This window comes from Pteropus alecto, unplaced genomic scaffold, assembly GCF_000325575.1.
Source record: "Pteropus alecto unplaced genomic scaffold, ASM32557v1 scaffold10, whole genome shotgun sequence".
Lineage (NCBI taxonomy): Eukaryota > Metazoa > Chordata > Mammalia > Chiroptera > Pteropodidae > Pteropus > Pteropus alecto.
Window position 1 is genome coordinate 7,081,373 of NW_006431210.1, and position 26,806 is coordinate 7,108,178.

At 40.8% G+C, this 26,806-nt stretch overlaps 1 protein-coding gene across 3 annotated transcripts in view; it reads right to left on the reverse strand.

Moving 5' to 3' along the window:
• Window positions 1-26,806, reverse strand: part of GLB1 (galactosidase beta 1) — an 89,315-nt gene that overhangs the window by 40,292 nt on the left and 22,217 nt on the right. For all 3 annotated transcript variants that reach the window (XM_025039210.1, XM_006905726.3, XM_025039216.1), the window contains exons 3-10: window positions 26,221-26,371; window positions 25,612-25,672; window positions 24,179-24,273; window positions 18,538-18,718; window positions 15,812-15,870; window positions 14,284-14,405; window positions 14,157-14,197; window positions 9,733-9,845 (exon numbers count right to left, since the gene is read on the reverse strand). In XM_025039210.1, coding sequence (XP_024894978.1) covers window positions 9,733-9,845; window positions 14,157-14,197; window positions 14,284-14,405; window positions 15,812-15,870; window positions 18,538-18,718; window positions 24,179-24,273; window positions 25,612-25,672; window positions 26,221-26,371 — 823 coding nt within the window. The remainder of the gene's footprint in view (window positions 1-9,732; window positions 9,846-14,156; window positions 14,198-14,283; window positions 14,406-15,811; window positions 15,871-18,537; window positions 18,719-24,178; window positions 24,274-25,611; window positions 25,673-26,220; window positions 26,372-26,806) is intronic.

Genomic DNA, 26,806 nt, shown 5'->3' on the forward strand with positions numbered 1-26,806 from the left:
CTACACGCCTCACGGTTCAGTGGCAAGGTGGCTACAGACACGTTGGGGTGAGTGGAAATACGCACGGGGAAGCCCAGGCACATGGGTGCAGGGAAGTCTGTTTGAAAGTGTGGTAAAGGAGTGGAGGATCTGACAGGAAATGTGTAGCAGTTTAATCAGCCTTCCCATTTCCTGCTCCATTTCATTTCCACCCTTTGTCACACCTGCATTCCCAGGACCCTGGCTCTCTAGGGTTCTTTAAGACCAATCTATTCTCTGTTCTTATAGCCCCTTCCGCACTCACTGGGGACCTCGATTTCCTCATCCTACTTCTTCAGTCAGCACTCCTCCACCTATTTGTGTTTCCCAGACAACTTGTGAAATCTCTCAAGCATGGACAGCTCTTGTCCTGTTGACTTCATTTAAAAACTATTTTTTTAACGTTTAGTAATATTTCGAAAGGGAGAAGAGATACATATACAATGGGGTCAGTGGTAACGAACTTTTCTTAAAGATTTCTACTGTTTTCATTCACTCATCTAACAAAGTCTTATGAAGAAAGTACTTTGTGTCAGGTCCTATGCTTGGTACTGGAGATATAAACAGTTCCTAGTTCAAAGAATGAGAAATGTATGTAAACAAGTTAATTAACTCACTAAGAGAAGTAAGATTTCTACACTGTAAGGTGGTGGCAGAAAGCAACATGTGACAAACTCTACAGAGAGATGGATAAAAGCCAGCTTCCCAGAGAAGGTAACTAAAGTGTGTCTTTATTTTCCAGATGGATAAAGGCAGAGAGGATAGCATGTGGAGAGGCCAGGAGCTAGAAACAGCACTGAACCATTCACGGAATTTTATGTACTTTCATTTTAAGGCCAGAGAGTCGCATAAAAGAAGAGGAGAATTGAAAGATGAGGCTTGAGGAAAATAGAGGGGCCAAGTCATAGAAGACATCCTGACCACATCAGCATTTTAGAGAATTCGCTCTGGAAGATGGACTAGAAAAGCCAAGTCTTTAGGAAATAAAAAGACTAGTGCCACAAGAACACAGGCGATGCTTTGAGTCTAATGTTTGTTAAGTAATATTCACTTTGTTATCCTTAATTATCAGACATCAAACACTGTGTTCTATCACTACCATGGACTGCAAGAGACAGACTGTATTTACCCACTGAGCTAATGTCATTCCAGCTACTAACCAAGAAGAACAATCAATAAGCCAGTGTAGACTGGTCTCGCGTCGTTACAAATTTCATTAAGCTTTCAAACTACTGAAAATCACCGTGGCATTGTCATATCCCAGTCCCCAACCCGGCCCCAGAACCAGCTCAGGGAATCCCAAGATCCACTCCAGTTATCGATGTCCTCCACTACAACTTGATTATTCTGCAGAATAACCCATCTCTAAAAAGCCAGCTGGACTCTGATCTTTGATGGAATCCCTAAGAAGAATTAAAACACAACTCTTAAAAAGTGGGTCTTAAATTCATTCGAAAGCATACAAAAATGAACTCACTACTGCCCATTTCAGGCATTGTCAGGGTGGAGGAAGGGCAATGCCATCTAGTCTTTTGGTTTATCCTCGAGGTCAAAGTGTTAACCATGAATGGTTGAGTTATACCCACACCAAAGAGAATATTGTAGAAAATACAAATGTCATGAGCTTTGTCATGCCTTGAAGAGTCACAGGCAGAGGGCCACCTGGAGCCTTCACCACCAAGCACAGGCTTGTGCAGCCTGATGGGAGCTTATCATCTGCTGGCATCCACCTTAGTGAAAGATATTGTCCATCGCCACCCAACTAATTCTTGAAATGGATTAAAGAAGAGACTCATTCCACTTTTTAAGTCTTTAGTGGAGGAAAGAGGCAAGAAGAGCTACATATGGAGTATTTACGATCCCATTTTTTCCCCTCAATGCAAGCAAATATTTTGAATACCATTTAACAAACCAGCTAACAGAATGTATACAAAGTCTCATAATAAAAAGCTCACTTTTAGAGTAGTGTATTTCCCTCTTCCAAATCTAAAGTATCAAAAAAGAGAAGGGAGAAAAGATCACCACGCATGTTAAACTACACTTTATCATAAGTGTAGTGTTGAATTATATTCATTTAGGAACACTCTGTCTCTTTCATGGGTTCATCTTACTGTTCTCGCTGGTTAAATGCTTGGGATCCCATGGTTTGTCTTGTGCTTGGTCCATTCCTCTTCTTGCTCAGCTCTCCATGTGCAATCTCAGCTTCCCCTGGACTTCAGCTTCCACTTCCACTGATGACCCCAGAATCTGTGCCAGTCCTAACGACTTCTTTCTGGAGCTTCTTACTCTTAAGTGAGGTGCTTATCAGATAGACACCTCCACCAGGATGTCCTCAAAGGCATCTCGAGGTAAAGCAGCTCAGAACTGAATTGGTTTCCCCCTCCCCGTTCCCAGCCTGTGCTTTGTCTGCAATCTTCTATCAGTTGCTGACTCCAATACCCATCCAGTTACCCAACCAAGGTTGTAACCTTGACAAACAACAACTCCTCAATCTTCTTCACTTGCACTTAGTCAACTGCCAAACCCTACCAATTTTACCTTCTAAATATTTTTTCAAATCTATTGCTTCCTCACCAACTCCTTGCTACCCCTGCCGTCACCTCATTCCTAGGTTACTGCAGCAGCCTCCTAACTCATCTTCTGACTCCAGAAATGCCCCGAGACAGAGTACTAGCAGTGTGTTCACAAGGTCATAGGTTTTCGTAAAATTTACAAAACTGATAAAATTTAACCCATCTCTTTCTGCACCAATTTCCTTGTGTCACCTACCCTCTCAATGTCAGGAGGCTTTAGAGTGGCTTCAGGCATCTTTGGGATTCAACCAAAGGACAGTTGAGGTGGGGATTTATTTAATTTGGTGTAGAATTATATTTACATGGTTCACTGTCTTTCCACAAGTAGCTAAATCATTGCTAAAAGATTATTCCTAAGATTCAATATATTGACTCGCTTGTAATACAGTCATGCCTTAAAGCATCCAGACCAAGAAGTATGTGGGTTGCAAAGGACAAAGTTTGAAATGTATGAGGCCAGAAACTGTCAGTAGAAATTTCTTCCAAATTTTACAGCTCATATATGAAAGAACTTGAGAGAAATTTTTCCCATTTTGATAATGATGCTAAATATATATATAACACTATCAGTAACAAAATGTGAAGCTTTCTGTTTCTCTAAACTATCAATACTGAAAAATAAATTTCAATCAGTCCTACTAAAGAGCGATTTCAAGTCTCTCTAGAGAAAAACATCGCAAACATTATCATCTGAAGAGACAATAAAACGGCACGCAGCCAAAAGAATGTACAGAAAGAAGGACATCAGAGCCATTTCAAACAGTTAATAAATCCAAAATATGTTTTTAAGTTTTGCCTTTGTAATTATTTTAATCTTTAGATTTTTGTGCTTTGTAATGATTTTTTTACTCATTTAAATACCTGTTCATTTCTGTTGCTTCACTCAGTACCCTTTTTGAAATGCATCTCTGACTGTATCACTTTCTTCAAGAACCTAAACATGGCATATTCGACAGCATTAACTTTCTTGGTAAAGTAAGAGATGATGTCACCTGTACGTTAAGGAGAAAGTATAATGGTGATGGCTTACGCTAGACAGTGAGGAGAGGTCCAAAAAGAGGTGTAAAAAGAGACCTAGAGATAGTTAAAGGTCCAATTTGAGACTGGAAGCACAAATCCTTGTTCTAGCCAGTCCACAGTGACAACTATAATTCTGCCTGGGTCCAGCGCCAGGGTGTGATGGTCAGAAAGGTCTGGGCCTGGAGGTTTGTGGAATAGGACCCTTTGAACAGCAGCATAGAAGGGAATGGAGGTTGATGGTGAAAGACTCTAACAGCCATCAATAATAAGAGTCAGGGAAGGTCAGGGAAAGTATGAGAGGCTGCAGGGGTGGGGGTGGAAAGAACTAGCTAAACTATGGAAAAATAAAAATGTTAAATATGTGAGGTTATGATGAGGCCAAATATCAGTTGATGTTTTATGCAAAAAATGCACATGCAAATATTTGTTTTAAAATCTGATTTTTTTTTTTTTTATATATCTATATAAGGTGTAAGAAAGTTCACTGTTTCAGAAGAAAAATTATTCTAAAAGTAAACCTGCCAGCAATATCACTGCTAGGTTTATATGGAAAGGAAATAAAAGCAGGACTTGAACAGATACCTGTGCTCCAGAGTTCAGTGCAGCATTATTCAACATAGTCAAATGATGGAAACAACCCAAGTGTCCATCAAGAGATGAACAGATAAACAAAATGTGGTATACCCATACAATGGAATGTTATTCACCTATAAAAAGAAATGAGGTTTTCATACATGCTATGACATAGATGAACCTTGAAAATATTATGCTAAGTGAAATAAGTCAGACACAAAAAGAAATTATTGTATTATTCTACTTATATGAAATATCTAGAATAGGCAAATTAACAGAGACAGAAAGTAAACTAGAGGTTACCAGTGGCTGAGAGGAGAGGAAACTGGGAAGTTATTAATTAATAGTTAAAGTTTCTGTCTGGGGTGATGAAAAGATATATTTTATAATTTTGAAAAATTAATAATGTAATATACCAAAAAACACTGAATTGTGTACTTTAAATGGGTGAACTGTATGGATGTGAATTATATCTAGATAAATTTGTTAAAAAAAACCTGATGTGGTTTTTGAGATGAAGCAATAGACTATAAAAGAAATAAGTCCCCAGGCTTAATAATCTAATTGAACAAATCGGTCAGTACGATGTAATTTTCCTGCACAATTTAAAAGAGACAAAAAGTAATTAAATATATTATATGGGGATGCATGCATTTGTAATAAAAGCACAAAAATATGTGCAAATTAGATAAATATCATTCCAGGAGAGTAATTACCTCTGAGGAGAGAGGGGAAGAAACAAGGAATAAAGCTCTTGCTTTAATTGTAATGTATTATTTTCTTTAAAAATCAGAAGCAAAGATTTCATAACAACCTGTGTTAAATCTAGGTACTGGGTGCAAGGGCATTTGAAACACTATTTTATGTATTTAAATATTTTTAAGAATTTCATATTTTAAAGATAAATATACCTCATAAAAATATAAAGAAATGAGACTTCTTTTACGGTGGTATTAAAAAAACAGAATACTTGGGAATAAATACAAGAAATGAACAAGAATTACTTTAAGAAGAATTGAAAACAGGAGGGACATCGGAGAAGATCTGAACAGACGAGAAAGCATTTTTGGCTAAGACTCAATATTATAAATATTATCTCTAATTTGATGTATAAATTTAAGACGAAACTAATAAAAATATCAACAGCTACCTTGGGTTTTTTTTTTTTTTTTTTGCTTGTTTGCTTTGAAGATGATAAAATAATACCAAAATTTATGTGGAAAAGTAAACTTGCAGGAACAGTTAGGGAAATTCTGAAAGGCAAAAGATGGAAAACTAGTCCTACCAAATAATAAAACATAGTAAAGGTAACAATTAAAAGCGTTTGGTATTGGTAAAAGAGAAAAAAATCAATAACATAAAAGAGTTTGAAAATAGACCCAAATAAAGAAATTAAGTAGGTCATAAAATGGGCACATCAAATCAGTGGCAAACTAATGGATAAGTCAGTGAAAGGTGCTGTGATAACTGGCTAGTCATTTAAGAGATGAATAAAGCTAAATTCCTCTTCATTCTTAACAACAATGATGAAAATTCCATATACGTCAATGTTTAAATGTAAAATATGAAATCAAAAATTTTAAGCACTCCAAGAGAAATTTATTTATACTACTAGAGTGAGGAAGCAGCTATCAAGGAGAGGAGTAATACATCTGACTACATAAAAATTCAAAACTGTTTTTTTATGGAAAAAAATAAAGAACCCCTAAAACTGTGAAAAATGCTACAATAATAAATAGAATTCTTGCAGATTAAAAAAACAACAACAAAAAAACAAATAGCCCAACAGAAAACCTATGAAAAAACCTGAACAAGTAGTTCATAGAAAAAAAACCATAAATGGATGATTCATATATGAGTGTACAAATCTAATACTCATCACTAAAGAAATGCAGTGTTTTCTTTTAAAACTCTCCTTTTTACATATCAAATGGTAAGGTTAAAAGTCTGATAATTCACAGTATTGGTAAAAGTGTGGGGAAATAAGACTCAACTGTAATTTTACTGAAGGGCTATTTTGTAATATCTATCAAAATGTTAGATGCAAACAACTTTGACTCACCATTTTAAGAAAATTTCCTGTAGCTACCCATGAGATTTAAAAGTTGAAAATAATCTAAATGCCCATCAATTAGAAACTTATCAAGTAAATGGCAATAAATCTGAATAGTATAATAGCGAGTAGCCATTAAAGACAATGAGATCATCTAGGTTGAGCTGGCACACTAAACACATGCATCTAATTTCATTCTTTCCCAAAACACCAATGAAATATCCATAAAACTTAGTAGCTTAAAATAACAAATGTTTATTATCTTGCTCAGTTTCTGAGGGTAAAGAATCTAGGGGTGGTTGAGCTGGATGTTCTAGCTCATGAACTCTGCTAGGAAGTGGACTAGATAGGTCGAACTCAGAACATCCAAAACTGAATTCCCGATCTCTGCTCCTTCTACACACACACAAATAGCAACGCCATCCTTCAGGCTGCTCAGGTCAAACACCCAGAGATATCTTGACTTTACTCTCTCTTTCATATTTTACCTCAGAAAACTCTACGAGCTCCACTTTCATAAGATAGTCTGACCACAACCAGTTCCTACTGCTTCATAAGCCACAATCCCCTCTCACCTAAATGGCTGCAAAAGCCTTCTAATTGGTTTTCCTTTTCTACCTTTGCCCTGTGTCTCAGAGTCTAGGTCTCAATATAGCAGCCTAAGTAATCCTTTAACAGTGGATCCCCATTTCATTCCGAATAAAAGCCAAAGTCTTACAATGGCCTATAATGCCCTATGAGGTCAGTTCCCCATTATACCTTTGACCTTATCTACTACTCTCCCCTTCACTTATGAGGTTCTAGCCACACTGGACTCCTTGCTAGTCCTTAAAAACGCCACGCACTTTCCCACTTTTCACTGGCTGCATTCTGGGGGCACTGCTCTGGCCCTGGATAGCCCCCATGGCTCTCTCACCACCTTAAAGTCTTTGTTCCGGCTGCAGTTTCTCAAGGAGGCTTATATATACCAAGCAGCTGAAACCTCACCTGGCATATAGAGGAAAATTGCTAAATTCTTGTGGAATTATCTGTGAATAAATAAACAACGTAGGTAAAGTCAAACAATGTCTGAAATGATTATAATAATGCCTTATAGGTTATTTTTTTAAAAGAGAGAAATAGAATACATGAAATCTAAACCCAACAGAAGTAAAATACATGACACTAATAGCATTAAGCCAAGAGGGATGTAACTGGGGTTAATGTGAAATAACGCTCTGCTTGTATGGAGGAAGTAAAGATATTGATTACTTTTAAATTCTTAAAAGTTAAAGCTGAAAGTTAAAGTTCTCTCAGAACAGGACATAAAGGTGTGCATACTGTATGAATCCATTTTCATAAAGTTAAAAAGCAAGCAAAACCAACCTGTGGTGAGAGAGGTCAAGACAGTGGTTAACTCTGGGGATGGGAGGTTAAACGCAAGGATCACGAGGGGCGGTTCTGGGGTGCTGTGTATTGGTTATGGGGGTGTGTTCACTTTGTATAAATTCACTGAACTGTACACTGATGAGTTGTGCTTTTTTGGGTGTACATATGTTATACCTCAATAGATAACCGCTAAAGAAATAAAAATATAGTGAGTAACTTCCAAACTGGCGAGGGGTGGTGTGGGGACAGTGAAATAAAGGAAAAAAATTACTCGATTCAAAAGAAAGTAATAAAGGGAAGACAAAACAGAAAAGGTGGACAAACAGATTATTATAAAATAGGATAGTTGAAATTAATTGATGTGCATCCAGAATTATAATGAATGGGAATAAATATAACGGTTGAAAGACAAAAATGTTCAAGCCAGATCTTTTAAAATCCAGTTATATCTTGTTTACAAGAGACATAAAAAAAAAAAAAAAAAGAGGTTATAAAAAGGTTAAAATTAAAGCATTGTGAAAGATACACCAGGTAAAAACTAACCAAAAGAATGCAGGTAAGCTATAATAGTACCAGACAAAAAAGACTTTAAGGCAAAAAAGCGTTATTAGAGATAGGGTATTAACACATAATGATACTAAAGGATTTAATTCTCAATGTGCACATCTAATAACATGACCTTAAAAAGTGACAGAACTATAAGGAGAAATACATACATACAACTCTCTAAACAAACAATAGGATAAATTAGCAAAAAAATTAGGAAGGATATCAAAGATATCAACAGCACTATTAATAAGCTTAATCTAATAAACATGTATACAGATTATATTCAACAATACAACAATAACAAAACCTATAGTCTTTTCAAGAACACATGGAATATTTGTTCACATTGGTATATGCCAGGCTCTAGGTTCAAAGAATTTCAAGGGATTGGTATCATACAGACTACACTCTCTAACTAGAATGCAAATATGTTAGAAACCAATAAACTAGAAAAATATGTATGTTTAATAATTGAAAAATTTCTGAACATGTCAAGGGTCAAAGAGAAATCAAAATAGGCATGTTTCAGAGCAAACAGTAAGAATATACTACATATCAAAACTTATGAGACAGAGCTAAAGCAATACTTGAAGAAACTGTATAAATTTGAATATTTATATTAGAAAAGAGGAAAGGCTACATTAAAAAGCTAAGCTTCAAATAAAGGAAGGACACAGTAAAAACAGGAATAGAGAGATTTGAAACAGAACAGACAAAGAAGAATGAGCTTGAGAATCATCACTACAAATTCTGCAGCGACTAAACGCATAATAAAAAAAAGCACGAGCAACATTTTAACTATACACTTGAAAATTTAGATGGAATAGACAAATTCTTAGATAAGTAAAGATCATATTTTTCAGTACGTTTAACATATTTCACAATATAGATTTTAACTCTCAGGCTTAAATTGAGACTACAGCATATTTAAAACAACAGAAAAAAGTCCATACCATTTATAGGCAGAAAAACCTTTGTTTTTTAACTTCAAAACTCTGGTGACTGAGCAGAAAAACTGTGGGTTTTTTTTAACCCACAGCAGAGACAGGAAACCCCACCTGGGTCCTTTAGATGCCTCAAAAGGTCACAACGTTAGCAGGACTAAGCAGTTCAGGTGGTAGGCCAGAAGGAAACAGCAAGCACTGTCCCAATTAGAAAAATGAAGCATCGCAGACAACTCACATGCTTCCAATGCCCACAGATGTTCTCTCCTATATACTTCAGCTACTTATGTGGACTCACATTTTCTGACCTTTCGTATAAATAATAGTAATAGCTACCGCTTACTGAACAACATATGTATCAGGACTATACTGGATGCCTTACATAGGTAGGTACTTTTTAATTCTTACAACACGACCAGGTGCAAATGAATAGATGAATGGAGTAACTTATTCACAGGCTCACTCTTAAATCAGGTGGGGGCCAACACTCAAAGCCAAGTCCATCCAATGCTTCAATTCACCTGTCATTTTAAACACAGAGGCTCCAGGAAGCCTAGGAAGTCTACAGAGTATAGCGAGTTCAAGGCAGCCTCTGTCCAAGACCAGCCCACTGCAGCCTGTATAAAGCACTCACCTTCTGAATAACATCTCGCACAGCGAAATACTTCTTGGTGAGGTCCCCTGCCTCACTCAGTGGGGCGTCATAGTCGTAGCTGGTAGGCTGTGCTTGGTAGGGTATATTGGCCCCTAGAAGACAAAAAACATGCCACTGGTTACTACCGAAGGCCCTTGCCTGGGACCAGTTCTTTGGGATTCCTGGGCTCAGCATTGTGGTGGGAGAAAATTAAGGATATATCTGAACCAACTATTAAGTGACACAGAGGTGGCCCTCAGGATGCAAGGTTTAGAGAAACGAGTTTCTTATTGCAGGAGGCCCTGGCCAAGCACCTTAGAGTCTAGAAAGCACTTTGCCACCCACTCTCAGTGGACACTCACAGCTGTGACACCAGCAGACATCACTGCCACTGGACAAACGGGGAATCTAAAACCAGCTCAGCTCCTCACAACAAGTCACTCAGGGCTTATGCCATGACCCACGTCTCCGTTAACCCGAGTCTGTGATCCTCTTCATGACCTTGAACTGTGCGGCTGAGAAAAGGTCAGTGGTGGGACAAAGGTGACAGCAGAAAATAACTGAGGGTAACCAGACCAAACAAAGTGGGAGATGACTACACGGCACATTAACTTACAGTGATTCAAATGCAACCGTAAAGCCTCTGTAATGCCTGCAGGGGGTGCTGTGGTGTGCCTCTCCTATCCCTCTTCAGAGCCAACGCACTCACTGGTTACCCCAGCTGCCTGGAGTGTTGGCTGCTAATGGCTCTCCGATGTGTCCCTCTCTGGTCACTGGCCTGTGCTGGGAACAGTTACAGCACTCCCAGGATAGCCTATATCCAACGACTGACCATCGTGAGGATATAAAAGCCCAGTCCCCTTGCCTCAAAGGGCCATCCCAGCTCCAGAGCTCCCTCTAGAATCAGCTGAGCTACTTCTGAAACTGCATCACAGCCTAGCATCTCCCTCTGCTCAGTCCCGCCTCCCACACTCTCTCCACACCTGTTTGTGTGCTCTTGAGAGCCCAACCCAATAAACTTTCTGCTGGGCGACCTCAGAGTCTGTTTCCCAGGGAATGTGACCTTCAATAGAGACCAATAAATAATACCCATTCTGTGTATACGAAAAGACTAGGGACAGAGTCTAGAACAGAGGCCCGCAACCTTGTCACAGATGATAGTCACAGGTAGGAGACTCTTTGTAATACTGGGTAGTAACCCTATGGCAGTACTTAGAAAATTTACTCATGCACGAGTCACATGGACAACTTGTTAAAAGATTTTTAAGCCCTGCCTGAGACTCTGATTCAGCAGGTCTTGAGACTAAACCCTGCCTGAGACTCTGATTCAGCAGAGACCTGAGACTCTCCATTCCTAACAGGCTCCCAGGTGACAGTGATGCTGTCTGCAGACCTTCAAGGCTCTGTGTCACCTCTTTCTCTTCTACTGCAGAGAGCATTTTGCAGTGCAAGTGTATGAGAATAAAGTCATTTGAGAATTAATCTTATGTTCAACCTAATTTTTAATTAAATGAGGCACAAAATCCAAGAGTTCACCTATGACTTGGTAACAAATTCCTTCAAATGGTCCTGCAGCTCGCAAATGATGGAGCCACCTTGGGTGATCCTACTGGTGGTGAAGTTGACAGATGAGCCAGGCTAAAGATCAAGTTATCCCTGTAAAGACTCTTTCATTAGTTCTCTGCACAGAATCTACATTTTGAAACACCTAAATCATTCAACCAATTGAATTGATCCAGTCATATATTACTTTCCTCCCTTTTTTTATTAGCCAGAGAGAGCTGCCTGCCAATAGGTCCACCCACCTCTGGGGATACACATGATAAAACACATCCTCTGCCATGAGATACAAAGAAAAAGAAAACCACATCCCTTTTTGCAAGGAGCTCACCTTCTCCTCTGCAATCCCTTCTCTAGTTCTAAAGTGGCAGTGACTGTGCCGCCCCGAGTTTCTTATTTATATCTGTCTCTCCACGCTAGACCATGTGCACCTTAAAAATAGGTGTGGCCTCATTGACCTGAGCCTCGCGCCAGAGCCAGGACGGAAAATGAGCTCTACACGTGGTTTGCCGAGTGGAGCTAAACAACTGTAACATCTGGAAGCAAACTGTACAGGTCAAGGGAACGCAGGCGGGGAAGTTGGCCAGTGGATTAAAGGATGGATTGGCAAACTTAATCTTTGCTCTATTAGCAAAGATTTTCTACTAGCATAATCTTTTTCCGGATGTTTTCAGATCACCGTAGTGTCATAGAAACACAGTGCTAACTCGAGCCTCTTCTCACCACATCAGGGAGTGAAGTAGGAAGGCAAAAATACAGCAAGACTTACCAGTCCACAGCTCTCTGCATTGTGTGAAAGGTATAGGAGCCTGGAGCCCATAGGAGGCTCTCACACAGATGGGAACACACACGGGTACAGAGTGTGGTACATATACTTACACAAGCATGTGCACCTTCCTTGGGTAGGATGGGCAATGAGCTCATGATGTTTTTCGCTCACAGCTCTCCTCTGGAAAGCTGGCCTGAACAACAGCCATTAAGAAGCACAGACTGGCCCTCCCTTAGTTCCCCAGAGACTAGGCCGTGCACATGGCAGGTCAGAGAGGCCTGGTATTTTGATTTGGGAGCTGGCACAGGGGACTTGGGCTGCAAGGGGTTATCCAAAGGGCAGTGACCAGTTTTCTAAGACCTGAGTTTGAGTCTAGGCTCCACCCCCTGCCAGCTGAATGGGAAACACGTGGACTTCTTTTGTATCCTGCTTTTCTTACCTGTAAAGTGGGTCAATAATCATAGCCCACATGAGATGGCTATGAGGACTAAATGAGACCACAGAGGTGGAAAAGAGACTTTTATTAATTATGGCAGGGTCAAGAGCAAGGGAGAGGATTAAAGAAAATGTCCATTTTCTCAGTGGTAGTTTTTACATTATCTAAATTTTTAAAAAGAAGACTATCGTTTTAAGTAGAACAGTAAGATATTTAAAAACTGTATCATGAACAGTAAAGTTCCAAAAAATATGAGTCTTCATTCCTGGATTGGATGATTGGTCTGAATTCCATGAATGGAAGCTTAGGTGGAATTCTTACCTACTGAATAAAAATGGCATCCCAAAGTCTAAACTGTTTCTAATGAGAACACAGACACACAGAGATGATCTAAAACTTCGACTACCAACCTTGTATATTATTATTATCTTTGAAACAGAGACATTTGAGTTTTACAATATTTCCATTTCTTGGTTGTAATAATAGTAATAATATTAATCACACATGTAAGCAAAGCCTTCTCCTAGCCTACCCCGCCCTGCACAAAAGATAGCAGTTTAAGGGAGAAACTTTATTAAAAGCAGATAGTATACAATTACACATCCTAGCAAAACTCAACAGTAGGGCATCCTCATGATTCAGAGAGAAAAATACAGATGTGAAGAGAGGTGGGGAACGAGGCTGAGAGAAAGGCCAATATAGTATAGGTTGCCTTTATAAAAATCAATGGCAATGAAGAGAATTTTGTCATGTTTCCTACCAAAAAAAGAAAGACCCTATAGAAATGTAAAATCATGCAGCCACTTTGTTAAACACTATGGCAGTTCCTCAAACTCTCAACATAGACTTACAATGTGACCCAGCACATACACACCCCCAAAAAACTGAAATGGATTCATACAAAGACTTATACATCCACGTTCACATTAGCAAAAAGTGGAAACAACCCAAATATCCATCAGCCAATGAGTAGATAAACATGTTGTACATCTATACAATGGAATATTACTTCAGCAATAAAAAGGAATGAAGTACTGATACGTGCTACACAATGGACGCTCCTCGAAAAGACTATGCTAAATGAAAGAAGTCGAACACGAAAGACCATGTGTTGTATGGTTCTATTTATACGAAATGTCCTGAGCACGCAAACCCATAGAGCGAACAAACTAGTGTCGGAGGAGGGAGAGCGGGCAGTTTCTTGGGTGCGGGGTTTCTTTCTGAAGAGATAAAAGGTTCTGGACTCGACGGCAGTGATGGGTGCACAGCTCTGTGGTGTACTAAATACCACCGAACTGTATACTTCAAAATCGTGAATTTTATGGTATGTGAATTACATTTCAACAAAACAATTTAAAAAAAAAGACCACTGCAGAACATATGCACAGGTGAGCTATAGCCAAAGGCTGTGACTGAAGCCTGCCTAGTCAGCCTGGTTTAAAATGATAAGGTTTCTAAATACACAATTTATGTTCCTTAAAAAGTTTTTTAAAAGAAAAACGATTTCTTAAAATATATAGCCAAAACTCATATGTTAGAAAATTTAGAAGACAAACAAAAATAGAAAATAAAAATTATCTGTAGGCACACACCCCCGAAATCAAGCACCAGAAACATTCTAGCATAAGCTTCTACCAATGGATGTTAAATTGCTCTTACCATTCCAATAGGCAAAATTGGTCCCACCTATAAACATGTACCTACGAGGAAACAGGAGAACAGACAGTACTTCATTGTCAGCCCACAGCTGTGGAGGGCGCCCTCCCCTCCTGACATTAATACTCACAAGTTCACATTTGCCCCGTGGGCAAGTATATCATGGAGGGAGGACACTACCGCTTCAGTCGTGACTGTCGAGTGAGGTTGGCCCCAATGGTCTAACCAGCCAGTATAGAATTCGGAATTGATCTAAAAAGAGAAAGGGATGTAGAACTTAGGATAGAGTTATGGCATTCAAATACTGGGGCTTCCCTGTAACTAATGCCCTAGGTTCTCCTCCAAGGGACAGGTGGAAAGGGGAGTTGACATACACAGCTTAACCCAGAGCAGGGAGACCAATGGAGACTTCTGATAACAGCATCGCCCGAACTCAGGTCTCAGGCACCTGGTACTCCTGAATAGCTGTACCTGTATCAAAATTTTGTTAACCAATCCCCAGTTTATATACAGTAGGAGAATTTGTTGGAGCAAAAGAACGGGATGGAGAAATACTGTTATGATATCAGCTCCAAATTGATCCTTTAAGTGAACCCAGATTCTCAGATCTCAGGTTGACTTAAAATGAGGTCAACTTGTCCAAGTATTCTGCAAAGCAGGCCCCAACCATTTCATGTTTCTCTTGGGCATTGCTGTCCCAAGCCCTTGGTCTAGAGAACAAAAAAAGAGATCTGGATATGATCTGGGGCCTCCTTGTCTCAGGAAATCGCTCCACCCACAGTCTGTGAAAGCAGGTTCTGCACTGCTCACTAAGCACAGATCAGATTCACAAAAGGTTGTTTTGTACAAAGGTTTGTACACAGGTGGGGCAGCTGACCTGCTGCAGAGAAGGCGCAGGACACAACCCCTTAAACTGGGTTGAATCACAATGACAAGTGTGGAGAAGGGAAGAGCAGAGGTGGTGGAATGATGGACTATATACCCCTGCATAGACCTTGCCACAATCTCCTCCTCCTAGCCATCTACACAGCATGCCACAAAGCCCTGATGGATTATATACCCCTGCATAGACTTTGCCACAATCTCCTCCTAGCCATCTACACAGCATGCCACAAAGCCCTGCAACTCAGAGTATGCTCAGCAAACCTCCATCCCAATGTCACCCGCTTGTCTGTCAGAAATGCAGGATCTCAGGCCCCACCCCATACCCAGTAGATCAAAGTTTGCGTTTTGATAAGATTCCTATGTGATTCATAAGCACGTGAAAGGTGGAGAAGCTCTGTCACAAAGAGTTCTCAAAAAAAAAACCCAGCCTGAACTCAGATCCCGGTCCTGCAACTCTCCAGCTGTACAACCCTGGGCGAGTGACATGCTCTCTGAGCCTCATTAAAAATGGAGACAATAACACTGCTTATGGGGGTTGCGGTAAGGACCAAGTGAGATGAAGTACGCGTGAGCACGAACATGCATGGCAGGACATTCACGGGAGTCCCCATTCTGTTCCACAACAGTACAGGGCTTTGGTTTCAAGTAAAAGCATTGCTGCTGCTGTCACTCATGTGTCTAGAGGGTGATGGACAGCTGCTGAGCCCACCCTTCTACAGCATGTAATGAAGTTGGTACGAGCAGTCTCTCCACACCTCACTCCTAATTCTTACCAAGGGTCCTTTGGGTTCATACTTCCTCTGGAGTAGGAAAGCATCTGTGATGTTGGCACCTGAAAATTATGAGACAGAGAAGAAAGGTCAGTTGTGGGAACAACAAGCAGTTAAATAAAAAGAGCCCTTTGCAGGACTAGAGCCTGAGGCTCCGGCCCTTCCCTCCACTCCCAGGAACCTAAAACATCTCCAAGCTAGCTTTAAACTAGATTCACCATCCATTTAATGGATGTATGGAAAGCACAAAATATTGCTTCCTCTCTGAACAGGTCCCCTTGGCCTTTTCTGACTGCATTTCCCGGGAAGTTCAAGTCATAGGCTTGTCTTCTTCACCTGCGTTTCCCCACGACTTAGACATGTCTTATGCTCTTCTCTCTTTACCTGGACATCTGGTTGACCCAGATGCTCCCCACAGGGTGGGCCTGCTCTGAAGCTACTTCCTTGTAGCCTCCACAGTGTCACACACAATAATAGTGTCACAAATATTTGCTAAGTAATTAACAAGTCAAAGGGATGAATGTGGTCTAATTGTGTTTCCCTGAATAATGGAGTATTCTCTGAATTTTAATTTGTATATCATCAGCCATTCCAGGCCACATGCTCTCCATTTTTCCTTCTGAAATATTCCATTAGGATGCCTGTGTCTTGTCTTCTCATGTCTTCTCTTCTCCTTTCCTCCTCTAAAAAGAGAAAGAGGTTTTCCACAGAGAGGTCATGGCTGCCTTATGTTGGTTATAGTGTTTCTGCGACCAGAACAAAGAATATTCTGGCCCCAAACTTCACGATCCAGTTCCCAGAGCAGGTTTCCCAGAGATGAACTGACACTCGCCAAGACCTCCAAATCACCCTTTACCCCCACCCCATAGACCTTGGCTTCTCTGTAAGGCCAGCTTTCAGGAAAAAATTGTGCTGATTGATAAAGACTATAATCTCATTTACCTTAAAGCTATAAGTTTCTCACTATTATGCATTAGGTGGCGTTCAAATCTTTACTCTTCTTGTGAGCCTCCTCCCATGATCTGACCCCCTAGCCATATCTCTCTCCCACACAAATGAATGGAGCTGTCACAGGCCCACTTGCCCACTGGCCTTGCAGCCAGTGTGGGTCTGTCCTTCAATCCACAGCAGGAGCAACTGGGCTGTCGCTCCACATAGAAATAGTGCTTACGACAAACTTGTAATGATCTTCTATTTGTTCCTCACCACAGAAGAATACTGTGCTTTTTCATCACTGTGATGGGAAGTGTGCCAAAGCAGGAGGAAACTGGCATATGCCACTTCCTGTGCAGCTCTTTGTAGATGAGTTATTTCATCAGCAAATGCTCTGAGCAATGTACCACGTTTCCAGAAACGTTCGATTCACTTAAAGTGCGCTCTTTTCTTCTTTGATAATGTAGAAGAATCTCTTTAAAAATGCAACTTCAGTCTTCTACATCCTTCTCGAGAGAAGGCAAGTATTGGATGTGTAATGTGCACCGAGTGCCTCATTCCTCAGATGGAAGAACAGTGGGGTCTTTATGCTACTTGAAGAGCTGGTCTTTTTTTTACGGGGGGAGGTAATAATTTTTTATTGTGACATAATTTCAGACTTAAAAGTTGTGAGAGTAGTACAAAAAACTCATATTCCCTTCACTCAGGTTCCCCAACTATTAGCATTTTACCACATGTACTTATCAGTTTCTCTCTCTTTAAATAAGTATATATATTTTTTGAGTCATTTGAGGATAAGTTGCAGGCGTGATGGCCCTTTACCCCTAAATACTTCAGCGTGCTTTTCCTAAGAGCAAAGGCATTCTTTAAATGAACACAATTATTAAAAAAACAGGAAATTAACATGGATAAAATACTATTATCTAATCTAATCTATAGACTACATTTAAAGATTTCAATTGTCCCAATAATGTTCTTCACAGAAAAAAATAAAGAGAAGAAAAAAAAGAGTCCAGACCAGGATCCTTTTCAGGATTGTATGTTGCATTTAGCTGTCACGTTCTTTATGAAAGCTGCTCTCAACCTAATGAAGACTCTCTTAATTATAGCCAGAAGTTTATTATAGCCAGGAACATCCTAGCCATGCTGCCCGCCCACCCACCCAGAACTTTCATTTGTAGAACTTCTGCTGCTTACATGGCACTAACGAGTTAGGTAAGACGACAGCATAGACCAAATCACCTCCGGCCCATGACAGTTCACAGTGTTATGTGTTACACAGAAAGAAAACAGAAGTACAAGGTAACTTCCTGCACTCCTGGACTGACAGGCCAACGCAGCCCAGCCAGCGGCTGACCTCAGAGTTCACTAGGGCCCTGATTCAGCCCTGAGCATCTAGCCAAGTCTGGGGAGACAGAGAAAGCAGAGAAGAGCAGCATGTCCCAGACAGAGTCTGAAAGGCTACTGCCTGGGAGTAGAGCTTCTCACAGCTGGAATGGCTCCTGGGCCAGCCAGCCCCTGAGAGAACAGTACTCCAGGTTCCAGGCTAGCTCCACCAGGGCTGAAAACAGAGCTCTTGTCTTAAAGGCCAAATCAGCTTAAATAAAGTAATCTCTGCAACAGAGGGGACTTTATCCATTATTCATTTTTTTTATCCTATTACTTGATTAAGGAAAATCTGAGGCATCTCATTCAATATGCTCATGCCAATTAAAACAACAGCTGCCCAGAGCAATCACTCAGTAAAAGGTCGCTACATGGCCTTAGCCAGGTTTTCTGTTACTACGAACACCAACCTGGACCAAAGTCCACCGTGGAGTAGAGTCCCTGCAGTGTCCCGCAATGTGGAAGATCCTTATATACTCCATCCGTGGTGAACAGAATCACATCATTACCCAGGTGGTAGCGAAAGGACTTCTGCAGGAAACGCAGGTAGTCATAATCACAGGTGAAGTAACTGCCATATTCATTTTCAACCTGCAAATTAAAAAAAGAGGAGAGTGTAAAGACCCAGGAGATCCCAATATAGTCATTCTAATGCAAGTTTTTGTTTGGAGAAAATGCCTGAGCACCTGTACTGACATGACAAGGCTTAATGACTGCCAAAAATATCTCCTACACTTGGACCTCAAAGCTCATTTTCCAAAAAGCAACTGGGCATAAAAACTTCTACTATCCTCCCCTAGAAATAAGAAAAAGGAAACAAAAATCTCTGGGCTAGTTTTCGGATTGTAACGATATTCTCCACTATAATAGATAATAGATACTTTAAACATTACATAGATAATACCATCCCATGGTAGATATATTAGAAATGGAGACAGATGAAAAGAAAGTGGAAAAATCATCTGTTAATTCGATTACTCAGAGATAACCACTGTAAGCATTTGGGCACAGTCTTCCAGATTTACACACACACACACACACACACACGTCCTAAATATACACAAACAATTTATAGAAATTGTTTTCTGTCCTCAAAACTCATATCATATTAAATGCACCAGCTATAACATTATTTTTTTCCACTTAATATGTTATACAAATAGCCATGGCAGTAACGAGGGTGATTGTCGGATAGATGCACCATCATTTACTTGACTTCCTACTGTCAAACATTCAAGGCTGCTTCCTGTTTTGTGCTCAATCACCAATGCTCAGTTTGTGTTCAATAATGTCAGTAGTTTTCAACCAGGAGTTAATTATTTTGCTCCTCCAGGGGACATCTGGAAATGTCTAGAGATATTTTGGGTTGTCACAACTGAAGGAGGGGTGTGTTACTGGCATCTAGTGGGTAGAGACCAAGAGATGCTGCTCAATACTTTACCCTGTCAGCCACCACAACGAAGAATTATTGGGTGCAAAATGGCAATAGTGCCGAAGGTGGGAAAGCCTGCTCTGAAGCATACATTCTCAGTGGGGTGGAGAGCATCCCCAAGGAGTCGAAAACTGATTTTCATAGATTTAAAAAAATCTTATCCTTTGTAATACATAGAGCACAGATTATACAGTATATCTCAGGTATTAAAATGTCATGGGGGGGCAATTAGAAAAAAATGTCTAAAGAGACTCCTTAGGGGGCAACAATGAAAAAAAAAAAAGATCAAGAAACATTTGTCCTAAAGCAATAAAATGATCTTCAGTTCCACCCGATGCACCAAAGAATCTTAGAATTACAACTCTGAGTGAAAGAAGCATGACACTAAAAAGTACAGACAGTACAACTCCCCGTACAGAAAATTCACAACAGTCAAAACTAAACTATAAAGTTTAGGTGCACATATAGGTGGTAAAAATATAAAGAAAAGTAAGAAACTAATGGCAGGAAAGTCAGAAAGAAATGGGACGTGATCAAGAAGGACACCTGGGAAGCTCCTAGGGTCCTTGCATGCTGGTTATGTGGGTGTTCTCATCATAATGCTTCACTATACTGTACATTTATGTATGTGTTATAGTTCACAATTTTACAAAAATTAAAAAAAAAAATCCAACCATAAAATTTCAATCTGCACATAATGCAAAACGAATTTTTGTGATCCTGGGGATGCACAGTCTTTAAACATAAGCAAAAGAAACTGCCATCGCCCGGAAAAGGGGTACCCAGCCTGACAGTGGCTGGGAGAGATGGTTAAGGAAACTTCTCTGGAGGGGATCCCTGGGGTAGTTCTAGAAGGAAAGGCACTCCTCAGGGAAGAGGGACTGGAGGGAACTATTCCTGCAAGGGGTAGCTTGTTTGTGAAACTGCCAGAAGCTCCATACAGCCTGTGGACAGAGCTGGGAAGTAAGAAAGGAAGGGTGAATGATGGAGATGCACTAACTACCATCATCATTATCTACACAGTCCTGCCCCCAAATGGTTTAACGAATAAACTATTTTCTCAGAAAGAACCCCTCTGACAATACTTTCAGGTTATGGGGTTCATGAAGTAAAACAGACTACGGTGCGCATGCCCAGTTCCATCATCTCAAAAAAAGAGCGAATTGCCACACAGAGAATGGAAAACTCCGCTTGGGCAACTGATCTGGGATACTTTGATTAGCCCCACAGCAGTCCCTTTGGAAATAATTGAGATAAATGTTAAGAAAAGCTTGCAAACACTGGCAAGGTACTTTCTTCTCATTTTCTTTTTCCCCTCTCTTTTAACAAAAACCAATTAAATGGCTGTGTCTTGCCTCATCATTTGACTGTCAAGCAGTTCAGAGCTAAATTTAAGGGTCAGCTCTAGCAGCTAAGTCAGCCCAGAGCATTTGAATCTGGTGTACTTTTCTGCCCGCCCTCACGCCCCAACCCAACCTCATTCCTCTTCACTTACTTTTTCAAGATTTACTCATCCATTATCATCACTATATAATGCACCTTGAAATTAACAGGCTTGTTTCTGCATACACATAATTTGGTTAGGTTTTTAGAGAGGCATCTTAAAGCTGTAGTCATGGACGCAGGCATCAGAGGCCTAATTGTCCATGTGCAAATCTCAGCTCTGCCACTTTTTATCCATGAGACTTCACCTGTAAAATGTTTCTTCATCTGTAAGAGGTGAAGGTACCAGCGTCACTGGGTCATTATGAAGATTAACTGAGTCAATATATGAACAGGCTTTGCACAATACCTGGCACCTCATAAGTGCTCACAAAGCTAGCAACTAGGAGTATACTCAAGTTCTATATCATTGTCAACTAGGGGGAAAAAAGGTGTGTGTGTAGGCTGGGGAAGTGAGCAGAGAAACACACACACACACACACAGGGCTTGAAAGACTCAGAAAAACTCATAGTGAGATCCAAAGGACACTGATTTTTCTAGAGCAGGGATCAGCAAACTTTTTCAATAAAGGGCCAGAAAATAAGTATTTTAGGCTTTTTGGCCACATGTCTGCTCAATTACTCAACTGTGCTGTTGTAGTGTAATCACAGCCATAGATAATATATGAATAAAAGAATGTGGCAATGGACCTTTATTTATAGAAACAGGCAGTGGGCCAGCTGACTCATGGGCCATAGTGTGCAGGTCCTTATTCTAGAGTAACTCTCTCATCCTATAAGATCCTTAGTGAAGGAACAGAGCACTACAGACTTTGAAATTTGTTGATCTTCTATAAAAACAGGTATAAACAGGACTATGACTTCCTGACAAATACCTCATACATTGTATAAAGCAAAGTTGTGGGTGCAAGGTCCCCACTCCTAATTATTTTCACCTCGGATATTATTAATAGGTGTTTGTGGCTTTCATGATTTTAGGTGTGGTCGTGGTACCAACCAAGACAAATAAGGCTGAATCATAAGGATGACTAAAGGTCCAGGCTGGGCTTCCTGCAGCTGTCACACAATAGTGTTGAGGGCCTCTAACACCCTCAGGTAGGGATTTGAGATTTCTGGGTATGAATGATTTTTGCCCTGCCTGCAGACACAGCACCTCTATGGTGTCTTCAAACTATCTGGGCACCCAGAGAAAACAACATTGTGAACTGAATAAGTCTGCCATCACTATGCCCCTGGCCTGAATTATGACTAAGAGAAAACCCAGCTTTGATAGAAACTTTCACATGATGAAACACTGTCTACCACTGGCAGCTTCTTTCTTATCTAATCCAGTAACCTCTAGTCAATTCCAGAACCCTTGGTAGGCATGCGATGTGTACACATGTGGGATGTGATCTCAGAGCTGCCAGGCAGACATGTGGGGAGCAGAAGAGACTAGAGATACACTTGGGCAGGGATGAAAGTGGACAAACTGCCACAAAAGCTTCACAAATGAAGACACTAGCCAAGGGTTCTGACACTCAAGTGGACGCCAATTTAGTCAACAGGGAAGGCTTCGGACAGAGGGGCACCTAGGGGAACTATGCCTCAAATGACAGAAGGACAACCATGAAGTTGGTGTGCAAAGAATTTTTAATGATACGAAAAAATGCTTATGACCTAAGAATAAGATAAAGTCAGATAGGAAACTGTCCATACAGACTGAACCGACTATAAAAGGAAAATTTTTAAAGGCATTGAAAAAATTTAAGGAAATCTTCCCACAAATGTAAAGAACTTTGCTTCTGGCTCCTGATGTTCAAGTGACAATTGTGGTTTTTCTGCTTTCTTCTATTTTTCTAAACTTTCCAACACTTATGTACTTGTTTATTTGGTCATCAAAGGGCAAAAAGGATTAGGTAGGATTCAAGCAAGTGGAAAGGTTATGGGGGAGAAGCAGAGGAGGGAGCCAAGTTGCCTGGCAGGACTTACGGTCAAGTTAAAGTCATCTGAGGTTGCCAGAGAGACACAAGAGCTCATATTTGATCACATTTTTCATGGCATTTCAGGTACAGAAAAGTTGTAAGCAAAAAATGAAAATGATTTAGGGAGAAGCATAGACTTGCCCTAAATCGAAGGAAACTGAATTTTGAGATCGAGAGAGAAGAAGAAGACACAGCTGTGCAAAGATATATCCAAGTTTCAAACCTGACATGTTCACACAGGAAAATGGGCTCCTAAAGGCTTAGCCAGTACAGTCTTGAGATGGATGAAAAGGCACCGAGTGTCAGAATGGACTCCCTGGCCAGCTCAGCCCTCTCATTGCCTCATTTGACCTGTAAATGAAGGGCAAGGGAACGGCCATGCTCTCTCCCCACAATGACCTTCCCTACAAACTGTCCATAGTACTGTTCATAAGAAGGCAATCTGGTCCACGCTCCTCCAGGGAGAGCCACACTGCATCCCTTTGCTGGTCCAGGATGCAGCTAGTTTTGTATAACTTTGTTCTTTTCAATAAGAGCATCCTTGGTAAATGACCAATGAATATAGTTTTCTGTCTTACCTAAGTAATTTCACAAACATCAAAAATCATTGCAGGTCATGTGTCCTGATTTTTCTCATGGAGAACACTTGCCACATGAAACACCCTACAATATACCAGTCTTTGCAGAGAAAAAAAACCCATGGAAGAAGGAGAGTGGGGGCAGGAAGTGGAAGAGAAAACATAAAGGCCACCATCACTGTATCCTCTTTCTATACCAGTGTGAACTGACTGCCTAAGCAGGGCAGACACCAAAGCATTCATCCATGCCACTTCTTTGCAGCCCCAAAACAGCACAGGACAAGAGAAAGAGATAGACTACAGGATTAGTGGGCCTGGGGTGCAATCCTGATTATGCCACCTATCAGCTGGGCGACCTTGGCCAAGTCACTTAACCTCTTTGAAATTCTTCTTATTTAAGCGACAGTGGTTGGAATAATTGAGTAGCATTTGTAGGGCATCCAGCACAAAGTCTGGTACATAGCAGGCATTCAAAAATGGTAATGTCTCCCCAAAAGGCAATTTAAATAAAAACACCATCTGTGACCTTGCCTCTTAGGGAAACAGACTTATGAAGCTCATGTCTATATCACTCCTATTTATAACGTGGATGGATGGAAGCCTTCCCACCTGCCATCTTCATCTCCATGGTTACCTGCACTGTTATAATTGGCCCTCCATTCTGATAGAGGAAAGGTTTCATTTTGGGCAGAATGACTCCCAACCACTTGTCCACAGCTTCAAGGTAATCTGGAAAACAAGACACCATCTTTTAACACCATCAAGCACCTTAGTACAAACAGACATAACATGGCCTAATCACTCTCGGGCTGGCAGTGGAAATGGGGATATACTGGATTCAACAACTACCTTCCGAAATGGGGTGACTACACCCACTAAAAGTCAGATAAAAGTTGTCTTGCAAAGAGTCGTCTCCTTTGCTGAGCTCTCAGTAGACAAGGACAGTATACCTGGTATCTGTCCCTGTCACTAAGACTCAAAGCCTAGAGCACAGGAGGCATCCTGACAATGTTCATTGAATGAAGAGAGGAGTGACTGAATAGTGTGTCCTCCTCTTTGTCACAGTAGGGTTTTTTCTTTTTAAAATTAAGTTCTAATAAAATATATATTTACATTGTCAAATGGAGATAATAGAGTACGTACTCCATACAGTGCTGTGCAGATTAAATGCGAAATATACTAGGAGTGTAAAATGTGAGGACAATGCACCAAAAAAGGAAATGTGTATGAAACAGGGGTCCCCAACCTCCGGGCCACAGACTGGTACCAGTCCATGGCCCGTTAGGAACTGGGCCGCACAGCAGGAGGTGAGCAGTGGATGAATGAGCGAAGCTTCATCTGTATTTTCAGCCGCTCCCCAGCGCTAGCATCACCACCTCAGCCTCACCTCAGATCATCAGGCATTAGATTCTCAAAGGAGCACCAGTCTCTGGTGCCAAAAAGGTTGGAGACTGCTGCTATGGAGCATAACATATCAGCTTTCCACACAGTAAACTTAATCAATGACTGACAACCATCGCCATCAAGAGAAACTGAAGTCTTCAAACTATAGAAATGCAGTTAAATGGGACTTTCTGACTGATTGGGGTTTACAACTAAAATAAAAAGTGGTTTAAAAAAGACAAGAAAATGTCTATCATTTACAGATCACTCTGTAAAAGTAGATTGAGGAACAGAAGACACAGCAGCTACTGAGCAATCCAGTGACACCATTCCAGAAACTGCATCTGCCATTTTGATAAGCTAGTCTCTTATCACTGGCCACGCAATATACTAAGAATGGAGGGGGAGAGAGCGTTAGTTATTCGGTCAACTGCCAACAAGCCCAATGCCAGTTCAAAGAGTTACCAGTTTACCAGCAAGATCTGATCATGTAGTTCAAGAAAGGCTTATTTCCTACACAATAAATGTCTGGTGTCCCACAGTGGATGACGATTAACACTTGGATTTTCACTAAACTTTCACAAGTGTTTGCACAGAAGTACCCCAGCCTTCAAAGCAAAGGCACTCTTGATATAAACTAGCTAAGCTTTTAAAAATTCTCCCAAGACACCTGCAACAACTTACCTGGATCAGAAGAACGGAGAATGATACCTTCTTTCTGTAATAGCCAAGCAGGTAATCCTCCCTGGGATGGGGGTGGTGGGGGATGGGGTGGGGGAGAGGAGAGAAGCCATTGTAAGGTCCATTTCATGAAAGGTGCTCGGGGGACAAAGAAATTACTATTAGCTGTGAGGGAAGAAAAGTTTCATGGAGAAGAGGCGTTTGAGTTGGGCTTTCTGATTTGGAAACTTTCAGGGAAATCTGAAACCATAACAGTAAAAATAAGGTCACTCTGCATGAGTGCAATATTTTGAGAATCAAAGCCTTTTATATAGATTATTCCACTTAATCTATATAAAAGGTAGAAAGAGCCCGCACCATTAACGGCTTTTTCCAGATGAGGAAATTGAGTTATGTGAGTGACTACCAGGAGGAAGGCCCATATTTCTGACCCTTACCTGTTCCTCTCTACCTGGGCACCTCCTAAGGGAAAAGACCCCTGTGCTGGCTACCATCACAGGCTCCACATTTTCTGGAATTAGAGACTCATTCAAATGGCCTTAATTCACTTTCCCTCACACCCCTGCCTGCCAGTCTACCCCTGTCACGCACACCAGGCAGGGCCACACTCACCATCTCCCACTCCGCACAGATGTAGGGTCCAGGCCTCAGGATGACTAGCAGCGTCAGCTCATGTGCCAACTGAATAAAATGTTCCACATCATGGTCCTCAGAAAACTGGTACTGTCCTGGCTGGGGCTCGTGAAAGTTCCAAGGCACGTATCTGCCAAGATACACACAGCCACTCTCTGAAAACGGCTCAAGAATCCAGATGTCCTATGTGAATTTCTGAATCGTCTGGAGAACCTAAACCTTAGGCAGCCTCTCAGGAGAGAGGCCTTATTTTGAGTTTTCACAGCAGCTACCTGAGAAAACCAAGCTTGGGGGACACTTTTAAGTTTATGACCCACAAAGAATGCCCATTCCTATTTAATGCTTGACTTTTAAAAAGGTAACGGAATTACATGAACATGGATTAATACTATGTAAAAATTACATATGTCTGTGTAAGGCTGAGGAAAAATGAAAATATCTGTGCTACAGTAATAAGAGGTGTACGGTCACGTGCCACTTCACGACAGGAATACGTTGAGAAATGCGTCATCAGGTGGTTTCGTTGTGTGAACACTACAGAATGCACTTACACACACCTGGATGG